The sequence below is a fragment of the Sceloporus undulatus genome, chromosome 3 (genome assembly GCF_019175285.1).
Source record: "Sceloporus undulatus isolate JIND9_A2432 ecotype Alabama chromosome 3, SceUnd_v1.1, whole genome shotgun sequence".
NCBI classification, from domain to species: Eukaryota; Metazoa; Chordata; class Lepidosauria; order Squamata; family Phrynosomatidae; genus Sceloporus; species Sceloporus undulatus.
The window spans coordinates 29,635,224-29,647,543 of NC_056524.1; the positions used below are offsets into that span (position 1 = coordinate 29,635,224).

The 12,320-nt window shown below is 40.9% G+C and overlaps 1 protein-coding gene across 3 annotated transcripts in view; it reads right to left on the minus strand.

Moving 5' to 3' along the window:
• Nucleotides 1–4,094: 4,094 nt before the first annotated feature.
• Nucleotides 4,095–12,320, minus strand: part of LOC121925514 (mitochondrial intermediate peptidase) — a 68,940-nt gene continuing 60,714 nt past the window's right edge. For all 3 annotated transcript variants that reach the window (XM_042457741.1, XM_042457742.1, XM_042457743.1), the window contains 2 exons: nt 10,963–11,036; nt 4,095–4,359 (listed from right to left, as the gene is read on the minus strand). In XM_042457741.1, coding sequence (XP_042313675.1) covers nt 4,262–4,359; nt 10,963–11,036 — 172 coding nt within the window. In that variant the 3' untranslated portion in view covers nt 4,095–4,261. The remainder of the gene's footprint in view (nt 4,360–10,962; nt 11,037–12,320) is intronic.

Below are 12,320 nucleotides of genomic sequence, written 5' to 3' on the forward strand. Positions count from 1 at the left end.
CCATTTTTCTGTCCAGTGGAAAGCCTCCTGGAGACTGATCTTCACAAGTCCATCTCTGAATGTCTGGCTACACTGCTTTCCTTGTGCTCCATTATCATAAATTTTAACCAAGTGGTGGTTATTTTAACAACGGCTTGGGAACTCTTGATCTTTTCAGTTTCTGGATTTAGCCTATTGCCTAGTCTTAAGGAGAGGTAACATGTTCTTTTCTCTCTCCTTTGTTGCATCTCCATCCAAATAGTCTCCTTTCATTCTGAGACTTATATATGCATTAATTTAAAGTATTTTCTTACTTGCCTTTCAGTTAAAAAGGCTCCCAGATCAACTCCCAAAGATCAGAAATAAAACAATCCATGTCCACAGGCCCACAATCTAAAAGATGCATCACAAAAGGAAAAGAGATTTGGGGAAGGAGGGAAAGCAGGCCACTAGAGATTATTAATTATGAAGCTCAGCAACTCATGGAACCAGATCTAAGGAAAATGGAACGGCTGCTTTATCTTAGCATTAGCAGTATGTAAAAAGCTATCAGTTGGAATTATATGTAAGCGTGATGGAGTGGTGCCTAGTGGCTGCTTCCTCTCCTGATAGCCTAGGTGGTAATTTTCAACAAATGTTCACAAAAAGGTTTTGGTCCAAATAAAAACTGTTTTCTAGATTGCAATTATTTATTTATTTATTTAGAATAGCCAAAAGGCTCTCAGAGGGCTTACAAATTTACATCTGGGCTCCACCAGTGGCATCACTACTCATGGTGTCACCCAGTTCGGAGAGCTGCCAGTGGAGGGGGGCAGAGGGCTGCCCCATCCCGTCCCCTTATTTGCTCACTTTTACCCCCTCCCTGGTTGCCTGCCTCCCTCCTCGGCTCCCCCATTCATTGCCAGATGGCAGCAGACTCCCTTGCCTCCCCTTCCCAGCCACTATGTCACCTCCTCACCCAGCTGACTGACCACTCAGAGCAGCTGGGCAAATGAAGCATTGGGAGAGTACAGAAGGGGCACACATCACCCCTCCTTCTCCTCTGTCATTGCATTTCTGTAGGGTAATTTAAATTTCCTAAGGCTTCAGCCTTTGTCAAGGAAACAAAAATATTTAAATGTCAAAAATATCAAAGCCAAGCCTGTTAGGGTCTAGCCTTAAATCAGCAGAGTAGCAGAAATGTGCCTTTGTCTAACTATGCTTCCCTAAGAATAGAGACTGACTCAGAAACAACAAACACATAGCTAGTAATTTAAAACAAAAGTTTACTAACGGCTTTACTCTAGATTTACAAAAAAATGCTATATCCTAATCTATCTAGTGGATAGTTCACGTAAAAAGAAATCTTTATTTCACTATCTTTCCAAAGAAAGTTGAGAGAGGAGGAAGATGAAAAACATCTAGTGCAAGAGAAAATCTTTGAGAGAGAATGTTAGTCCCAGAGGGAGAGTGACCATGGCAGACAAACTGGAAAGGGCGCATGGATGCTCATCCCTCCTGGTTTCAAGGGGGAGAAGAGCCCAAATGTGTGTCACCCTTCATGCGGAGTGTCACCTGGTGTGATTCACACCTCCACCATTCCTTCCTGGAAAACTTATGGCAGTGCTCCACAGATGTAATGCATACTAACACTTGCTTATATAGCCAAGATCCTAGTCTCTAAACCAGCTGTACCAGACAGTCTTTCCTTTTAGGAGAAAGTAACCAGGACAAGTTGTCTAGTACTCAGTTACCTTCCCAATCTTCTATTATTCTATGGAAAGACCTACCAGGAAATGGAGTCAGGTTCAAATGTGTCAGGTACACATGTGACTGTGAAAGTATGTTATCACCTATCTCACTCCAATGTTTCAATTCAAATTCTGCCAAGTCCCAAAGGCTAACTGACAGCTATGCCAACAGTTATTTTAATTATGTTAAACCATCTATGGAAGCTCACTATTGTGTAAACTAACTTTGTGCTGAGGACTTCTACCAGCACTTGCTACAGAAGTCAATTAGTAGATGAATTAAGCTTGTACAGCATGCCCGCGCCATACGCGGGTGAGCCATACGCAGCCTTGAGCATACGCGCTCAAGCCGCGGGGCGCGTGCGGGCCGGAGCGTCCCATTCAATTGAATGGGCGCACGCGCCCGTTGCGCCCCGCGCGCTCCCGCACCACCGCGCACGAGCCCCATTGTTTCCAATGGGGCTCGAGCATAGGCGGAATTCGCCTTACGCGGCGGGATCCGGAACGGATCCCCCGCGTAAGGCAAGGATGGACTGTATTCAGTAGAAAGGATGAGATGCTAAAATAAAAACAAACACTGAAGAAGCATGGCACAGAGTTGCCAGTTTTTGAACTTTTCATCCTCAAACACCGCTTTGATATGCAGCAATTAACCAGTGATGATATTTAGCTAAACTACATGAAGAGTTTCATCTCCTTTAGTTATCTGAACCAGAAGATTGGGTTACTGGAAAGGGGAAAAAACCCACACATTCAGGCGCATACCAAATTCACGTGTAACTGATGCTACACCACTGAAGCAGGACTTGTCTACTGACAGGACAAAACTGGAAAACAAACACCTGGATAGATGCTGATCCTTGTGGATCAAACAGGATAGATGATGGTCCTTGTGAAGAAGGGAATTAGCAGAAAAATGACTGATTTGTTTTAAAGGGAAATGTTTTTTTTGAAACGATGTCCCCTACTCTACACTGGTACCTTCTAAATTATGAGAATTAGAGAGTTTATATCATGCATTTCTGCAACTCCCATTGCTTGGGAGTGAATATGGAGGTGCTTGAGTCTGCACTAAATGAATCAACTTATACTAGTTCCTTCTCCCAAAACTTTAGCAGCATTTGACAAACATTAGCAGCCAATAAGGCATACTTTGAAAGCTATGAGAACTTTCATCTGCTGTTTCTGCAAATGAAATTACAGTGAATCCTTGGTATCTGGTGTGGTTTGGTTCTGGGAGCCCCCGTAGATACTTAGATCTGTGGATGCTCAAGTCTCATTATATATAATGGTGTAGTAAAATGATGTCACTTCTGTAAAATAGCAAAATCAAGATTTGCTTTTTGCTTCTTTTTTTTCAGGGAGAGATATTTTCAAGCTGTGGATGGGGTTGAATCTGTGGATTTAGAATCCTTGGATACAGAGGGTCAACTGTACTGTTAAAAGACCATTCTTTTCTTGGACACTGCACAACCATAGGCTGAAAAAACATACTCATTTCTCATTTATAAATATAGTTAGCTTTCTGTTATTTTAAAAACATGAATAAATTGAAATAATTATAATGATACAATAACAGAAGTGGTATGTACCTTTCTCTCCCACAGAGTTCAGTGAACATGTTAGTGGGGAGAGAGTGAACACTGTGCTTAATCCCTTCCAGGTTGCTGTGTCTTTCATAGACACAGAAGTATATACTGTATATATTCAACTATAAGTTAACCTCATGTATAATTCAAGGGTAGGTTTTAGGGGTCAAAATTATGGATTTTGATATGACTTGTGGATAAGTTGAGGGTAAAACATAGGGGCAAATAACAAAGGATGTAAAAGGTAAAAGCAAAGAAAAGCAATGGCCAAGAACTTATGAAATCCCAGCAGGTGCAGCTCTCTGTGCTCTTCTTAAAGGCTTGATGGATGAGAGAATAAGGAGGATTGGTGCTCTGAGGAAGGATTAAGCTCTCACCTTTCACCAGGGGTTTGTTCCTTTTTTTACTAAGAGTCAAATGACAGTACTTACATTGACCTGTGGGTAAGTCAACCCAGGTTTTTGAGGTCAATATTTTGACTAATATTTCTAGACTTAGACATGAGTATATACAGTAGTTATGTTGGCACAGAGCTTATTCAGGTTGTTGGGAATCTTGACCAATCAACTCTATGGATTCAACTTCCTTTTCACACAGATGTCTCCTACCATATGGCACAAAGGGCATGGACAGAATGCTTGACTCTGCTCACTCTTCACATATCCACTGTGTGAGAGAGGGGAGTTATTGGGAACCGAGTTCTAAGTATGCAAGTATGTAAAAACTGTAAGTATGTAAGTTCTAAGTATGTAAATACTGTGCAATTTATGCCTATTTTGAAGCCATAGCCAGGACATTTTTGTAGTAAAACAAACATTTTACTCTCCAGGTAAAACCTTTCCTTTATACAAGCATTTTCACATTTGTTTATCAAGATTTGGCAATGCAGTCCATAGATGTCCTAGGTACACTATTGATGATATTTTGTTGTTGTTTTTAAAACCATCACCAGAACTTCTTTTGTTATTCAGAATCCATAAAGAATGTTTCAAAGTCTTGATCTAAATCTGAAACAAGGGCATCCACAAAGTCTTCCAGTGTTGGACACTTCTGAAGCATACCTACAGAAAACAACAAAAGGAGAAGATCAGGGCTCAAAGAACTTTGTTAGTAATATTGCTCTAAACTGAAAGTAATTTGGGTCACAATGAACCACTCAAATATAAATGTAAGGAATCTCTACCAAGAAGCATGGAATCATGTTACATGGGCACTGATTCAGAAATTTCATAAACAAATTTTCTCCATTTTTTCTCAAAACAATATATTTTTTAAAAAATAAAGTTTTACAAAACGCATGCAGCTGGAAACAAACCACAACCATCTTGCATAAAGTATAAAATGTGGTTTTATTTACTACAATTTTTAGCTCTTAGAAATGCCAGCTGAGAACAGTTTGCTGGGAAGAGGAGTGAAACCACATCTGCTGCAGAAGCTTTAGATCTAATGTTGCAAGTATAGACATCATCCAGCCTGCAGGGTGTGTGTGTATGTGTCTGTGTTATGTGGAACATACCTTCCCACTAAATGACTTAAAGGTACATAAGTGTGTATTTTTCATGTACCGGGATCTTAAACATTAAAATGAAAATCTGTATTTTTGTTCTCCACTGAAAGGGGAGGTACATATTAGGATGCTATGATCTATCTAGAAGTATAAAACAAAACAACACAAAAAAACTATTAGCCTTAATTTGTTTACATGCTTCCATTTTGCCAGCAAGTGGTTTTGGAGTTCTTGGATCAGAAATTTTGGCAGCTTAGATGTCAGTGTTTATGTATATTGTATGTTATAGGCAAGACACAAATATATTGATGTTCTTCTGTAATTTTATGCCATGTATGTACGTAAGTGTTGTCTTCTCATAATTGTTATACAGCCTCTGAAGGAGGTCTTAACAGCATACAGGCTAAAGGCATTGTTTTTTGGGTTTTTTGCAAATAAAAGATCCAATTGTTTTTTAGCATTCTGAAATGTCTCCTTTTTTGTTGATTTTATTGGATCCAATTCTTTACATTTTATATAAGCTTTGCTGTTCTCTGAAGAGAATCATTCTCTTAGAAGTGCAAATATAAATATAACCTTTTTATGATCTTTATTATATGAATACCCAATTCAACAACTTCATACTTCTATTAATGGCTATTATTCAGTATTCAGTTATGGATTTATTACCTAGTGTTATGGATCCATAATAGATCTGTATTACGTATAGGAAGACCATGCAGTCTTACTGTAAACCTATGTAAATGCCACTCCAGCAGACTTAACAGCCAGCAACTTTATCAGATGAAGGGGCCTGTTCACCCTCTGACCAGGGAACAAGGAAGGTGACATTTCCTCCACCATCTGCCAGCAAAAAGGTGGGAACAATCAGAAGCAGGCTCCCTGCTGAAAGTTCTCATTGCAGCCTCGCTTGCTGGTGAAACATCATTCTCTTTGCACCCTGATCAGAAAGTCAAACAGACCTCCAGCAAGGGGAGAGGTTGATCAGGCCAGTAGACCTCTCTTAGTTACACAGATGTAAATAATAATAATAGAAGCTACAGCAGCAGCTGCTGCATTAGGGTAGCTAAAATCTAGGCAAGCCTTTAATAAGTTTCTGCAAGAGTCAACTAGTTTGATTAAGGGTTTTTTGTTTTTTTTGCATGTACAGTAATAGTTCCAAAGAACCAACACCTCAGCAGGAAGAGGAAGAGTCCAGATCTTGAGGCAATTTAAAGCTGTTACTACAAAGAACTCCTTGCTAGGATCTTAGCACATCATGATTTAATTAAGTCTAAAGTATGTGCTCTACAAGTGACAACAAGAACGCCTAAAAAGACAGTTCAAATTAAAATGGGAAAAAACTATTAAAAGAATAGAATTAGAAGCTATTCCAATAATATTTTCATCATCAAAGGGAGTACAAGAAACATTCTGAAAATCTGGTTATGTTTATTATATGGCTGTACACTGACCACAAGATTTGGTTCAATCACCAATTCAGTGCTTTGGAAAATGCCCATTTCTACTTGGATCAATTTAGTGCTAGTCTGCTTTGATTTGGGTCCAAAACTTGAGTTAAGATTCAGAAATCTAAAAGTTTGTGCCTTCCAATGACTAATATTTGAAGTCCAAAAATATCTATAAACGTGTCAGAATTGGAGACTGAGCAGCCACAGCAGTTCCTTGGGAGGGGCTTATGTTTTCCATACTGGGGATAATGTGTATAGTGTTGTATTTTGTTTTGTTTTGTTTTTTAAAAAGGGGTACTGAAAATAACATTTATTTCTTGGCAAAATTATTAAATAACATTTATTTGTTGGCAGAATAAATCTGCAGGCAAAGTTGTCAAACGTGAGAGGAGGAATGCTTCAGTTGAATCTATTCTGGGAATTTTGTGCAAAACCAGAGGAGGGGAACTGAAGTGGAGTTTGGAGGGGACACTTTTCCAGACCCAGAAATGCTTAAAAAAAAAAAACCCTAAGTGGCTGAAAGACTCCTGATATTTTTTTTTTTAAGTTAAATTGAGCCAAGGGAAAGTTTGTAACCTATTTGAATTGCTGCTCCTAGGGGCTTCAGAAGTGGGCTGGGGGGCAGGCAGAAAAAGGGGCAGTCTAGAAAGTTGGGAGGATTCAACCAGGGGGGCAGCATGCAACCCACTGACGCACTGTGCCTACCTCTGTTGGTGACCACTGTTCTTCAGTGGCAGCCAGGATACAGGACGTCCTAAGTAACACATCTATAAAGTATCAGGATGAATGCAGCAATTTATATGAAAGAGGAATTCTAGTGTTTGTCACCCAAAGGACAATTTACTTCCATTTCTCTCTCGCTGTTGCTGGGGCAGTCTGCATGAACATGGTACAAATGATAGAAATGCCCCATGCAAAATTCCTACAAAATTTCATAAGGATAGGTCCAGGGAGTTATGGCATTAAGAGGCTTAAAAACAGCATAAGGCTTTTAAAACAGGGGCTATGGAATAATTTCTTCCTTTCCATGCCCTACCATGCCTCATCTGTATTGGCCAGCCTGCTTAGCTGATTCTGTTTCTACATTTCCACCTAACAGTGCAAGTCTCAAAAAGGAAGAAAATAAGTATTACTTGTTGGTAGCATTTTAAATGTGCATTCTGAGAAATGTACAGGAGATGAACTAAAGAAATGGACTTTAAACATAAACTGCAACCTATAATGTGGCTGCCAACTGATAAGAGTACTGTTGGCTTTACATTGGTGTGAATGTCACTGTGCAAATGGTTGTTATTTCATGGAGACCGGGCATGGGTGGCATCTTACTCAGGGTTGCTGAAGTGCTCTGACTCTGGCAACTTTTGAGGTAGGCTGAGGTAGTACATGGCTTTACTTTCCACTAAGGCACTATATGCACAACAGCACAATACAGTACTGCAGCACATGGATGTTTTCACAGTTTGAGGGAAACAGCGCACGACACTGTTATAGAACTACTATTCCACTACTAAGCTATGGCTGCCTCCTGTGGAACCTGGGATATGCAGTTTAGGGAGGGGCATGAGACAGTATGGCATATTAGTTTAAGTGTTGGAATGTGAGCAGGGACTGATTCCCTGATTGGCCACGAAACCCACTGGGTGACATGCGCTCAGTCTCAGGTGAAGGCAGTGGCAAACCTCCTCTGAACAAATCTTGCCAAAACACTCCATAAGTTGGAAACGACTTGAAGGAATACAACAACTGAAAAAAATTAGAATTCTGAGCCAGAGAGCTCTTAAGCCTTACTAAACTACAAACCCCAAAATTCCACAGGAAGCAGCCCTCACAGTTAAAGTGGAATATAGTACTATAACAGTGTAGTGACCTTAGGTTACACAACTGGTGAATAGAACCTTGGCCAATACAGTCAGCCCTCCATATCCATTAATTTTTTATCCACTGATTCAAGCATCCATGGCTTGAAAATCTTTTTAAGAATATAAATTCCAAAAAGCAAACCTTGATTTTGCCATTTTGTATAAGGGGCATGATTTTACTATGCTGTTGTATTTAATGGGACTTGAGCATCCACAGATGCTATTGGTCCTTGAACCAAAACCCAGCGGATACCAAGGGCCTACTGTAATATCTCTCTGAACACACAAATGGCTAGAATCGTACTAGGGATAGTCCCGGGTTGTGAAGTGAGAACCTGGTTAGAAGCCAATCAAAGCTTATAATGCTGGTGAGTACATGTGGAATAAGAAACAATAGGCTTGTCTGTTGAACTGTCAGTGAGGGCCTCTTAGAAATAGACACCAAGCTGGTTAGGAAGAGATGAGTTAATGAGATCTGAATTGGTTTTTCATTTGATCAGTTCTGAGAGTGCTAAAAGGGTTTTGGGAGTCCATATTTAACTTATTCGATACATAATAAATCTTTACTATTTTTATTTTCTACAACTTGCTTGGATGTTTTAATTACCAATGGTGATTGATCATGCTCTGCTGCGTTAAATTCACTGATAAACATATCCACTTGCCCAGTGTAGTGGTCACCTTGAAGGCTGTGTATAATAGCCAGGAAGGGGTTTTAACAGTTTAAAAAAAAAAAGCAAGTTGAGGGATAGGAACCCTAGGATTCAAACTGTGGGGTCAATCAAGTACCCTTATGCCAGTGGTTGTATTTTTTAAAGGATACTGCAGAAGGTAATATTCTAATTACAGAGGTTTTATAAGCCCCTACCACAGGATTTCTCTAAACTGATACTCACCCCCATTCCTTTCCCTTCAGCGGAATAAAAAACCAAATTGGAGGACTAACAATTGGACCAGCAGACATTCCATAAGAGAAGTTGAGAGTAAAGCCAAAAATGCCGTGCTCCCACTGATATTAGGGTTCTGGAACATGTGGCAACCGCACACTCCAGAACCCCTCGATGTGCGGGTGGCAGCCTAATGGCGGCCTCCCAACCACACTGGGACACCATCTTGGTGTAAGCAATGCACAACGTCTGCACATTGCTGCACGTCGCTTATGTCACGAGTGCACCAGTGGAGCACTCGTGACGTAACCTGGGTGTCGCAAGAAGAACCTGGGAGAACTGGGTTCTTTTTGCCATGGAGAGACGCTGCGCTGTTTGGCGGCTGCAGCACCCTTCTGCAGGTAAAACGGGCTAGTGCAGGCTGCCGTTTCGGGGCAGTCTGTACTACGCCTTACTAAGGATGAAGGAACTAGGTTCTGATGAAAAGCCATATTCAAAACCACTTCCCCAGCTGTGAAGCTCACATTACAATTTACAAAATGATGAAAAAAGGTACTAAGAGATATTCCTTTTTGTCCCTACTGAGGCAAACCCTTCTTCAAGCACAGTTAGAGCTTTGGACCACCTAGTACTTTTGACCACCTAGAGACTGAAAGGTCTGTCCCATCATCCTCTTACACTTTTCAAAACCTGAAATTACACAATAAGAATATAGTACAGTCACCTCAACAAAGAAACACAGAGAGAAGAGTAGCCCAAGCTGTAGCCATATCTGGAAAACTGAAATGAAAACTTCAAACACAAACTCAGACTGATCAAAGCTCTACCTGACAAAAAAAAACCCTCAACACCCCCAAGACTGAAGAACTCAAGGATTAAATGATGATACCAAAAGTCTCTTATAGACTGTGAAGTTTAAAGTATGTGATATAAAACAGAAATCATAGCTACTGAGTTCCTAAGAAGATCTAACAAAGTCAGCTGCCATTTTTTAAAGCTTGAACATATTTTATAAGTGTAGCCTGACTGTGATTCCAACTCAGTCCCTCCCAAGCCTAAGGCAGCTACACAGATCATCTCCTTTGAAGTACTAAACCTTCAACATTTCATCACTTGGGCTGACCACACCTTTTCTGGAAATGGTTTCAATCACCAAAAACTGGAACACTGAAAACACAGTTGCAAAAAGCTCTCTTGCTTTTCTGAAACTTCCTGTTTTGGTTTCATTAGTTTTATTTATTAGTGGTTAGTGCTGCTTACAGCTATGGCTTAAAACAACCACAAAACACCAAAGTGTTATAGCCTTTAGATGAATATTCAATTAAAATGTAATGTGGTTAAAACCAATGAATACAATTTTCACTATCAAATTGTCCAGGATCAACTTGGGATAGCTCCCATAATCTTTAGCTCTCTAGATGTTTTGGGCCACACCTCCCACAATTTTTTACCAATGGTCATGCTACATACAGACAGCTGCGTCCCCATTTCAACATTTTTGTTTTGTTTTTTTTTCAATTTATATTCAGGCTCTTGAACCCCAGTGTGTCTGGCCTATGTGGAAGGAGAAAGAATAGACCAGCTATTACTTTCCTTGTGGCAGGGCTCATAGCTACCACAACATGAAAGGAAATGATGAACATTCATCAGCATTCTTTTGGGAATGGAAGTAAACAGAAAAGTTCTGGTAAAGATGCTACACTTCCTATGTGCCAACAACCAGAAAATAATTACAATAATTGAATGCATCGTGTAATGTGCCATCTATGGTTTTGATTACAACTGTGCTAATTGTGAAGATTTCAGTTTAGCAAATATAATCTAAAATGTAAATGAAAGGTGGAATGGGAAGGTTGTTTAATTTGTAGTTAGCTTTAAAGTAAAAGCAGTAATCTTTGTCCAAACGTATACTGGGGGGAAACAGTCAAGGGGAATAAAGCAGTGGCAATATTTATATTACCTTGAACCATGAGTATGGGCTCTTTTCCACCACCATGTGCCAGCATTTCTCTGCGATAATGGTCACCCATTGCTCTGAAGGAAGAGATGGTATTATTATTTACAGCCACCTGCAATCACAACCATTCAGATTCCCATCATACCTGTCTCAAGGTGCCTTGCTAAACTGACATGGATAAAGATATAACAAAGTCTGGCTCCTTGAACTTGCATGCCTGTTCTAGAAAGGCATTCTATAAATAAAGTTATATGAGTGCACATTAATCTTGATGGACTGGAGATGTAACCATAAGATGACAGACTCCTCCACTTTTTTGGCACTCTTTTACAACCTACCTACCTCAGAAAGGGTGACATTTTTGTTAAGAGGATTTACAAAATAATAAGATACTCCAGCTTTGAACGTCCATATTTCATTATAAACTCCTATTCTACACCAAAATAGGCAGTGGTAGGGCAGTCCCAACATAACAGTCATGTGGAATTGGTTTAAACCAGTGTTTCTCAAATAGTGGGGCGCGCCCCCCAGGGGGGGCGCGAGACTCGATAAAGGGGGGCACGAGGTTCTTGCTGTTCAGGCTGCCTGGCCAATGGCTGGACAGCCTGCTCCTGCTGCAGGAGCCTGCCCCAGCTCCAGTCTTCCCCATTGGCCAGCCAGCCTGAAGAGGAGGAGCTTCCTCTCTTTCGAGCCTCGCGCGGGCCCAAGGCTGGAGCCTGGAGAGGGCTTTTCAAATTGCAGGCAAGCTGCTTCCTCTTTTCCCCCCTGTTTCTCTTCCTCTTTCCCTCCTCCTCCTCTTATTCTTTTTCCTCCCCTCTTTCTCTTTCCCCTCCTCTTCCTCCTATTTTTCTTCCCCTCTTTCTCTTCCTCTTTCCCCTCCTCCTCCTCCTCTTCCTTTTCTTCCCGTTCTTCCTCCTCTTCTTTTTATCTTTTTTCCTATTCTTCTTCTTTCTTCTCCTTTTCTTCTTTCTCCTTTCCCTTATTTTTTCTCCCCCTCCCCCCTCCTCTGTTGTTGTTGTTGTTGTGTGCCCAACTCCCCCCTTGGCCAGGCCTGCATTTCCCAACAAGAGGGAAGGCAGGATTTGTGGGGGCCATGGGGGAGGGGCTGAGGGGGAGGCAAAAGGGAGCCCAGGAGGGAGCCCATCACGCTGCATCCACACTGGAGAAGTAACCCAGTTTGGCTGGCAATGCTTTAAATCTTTTCTGACTCAAGGCTATGGAATTCTGGGAGCTGGAGTGTGTTGTGGGGACCAGAAGTCAAAGCCTGACTCTTCTATGTCTCAAGGCTATGGAATTCTGGGAGCTGGAGTATGTCAGAATTTCTGGCTTATGGCAACCCTGTGGGAAACCCTCCAGGAGAA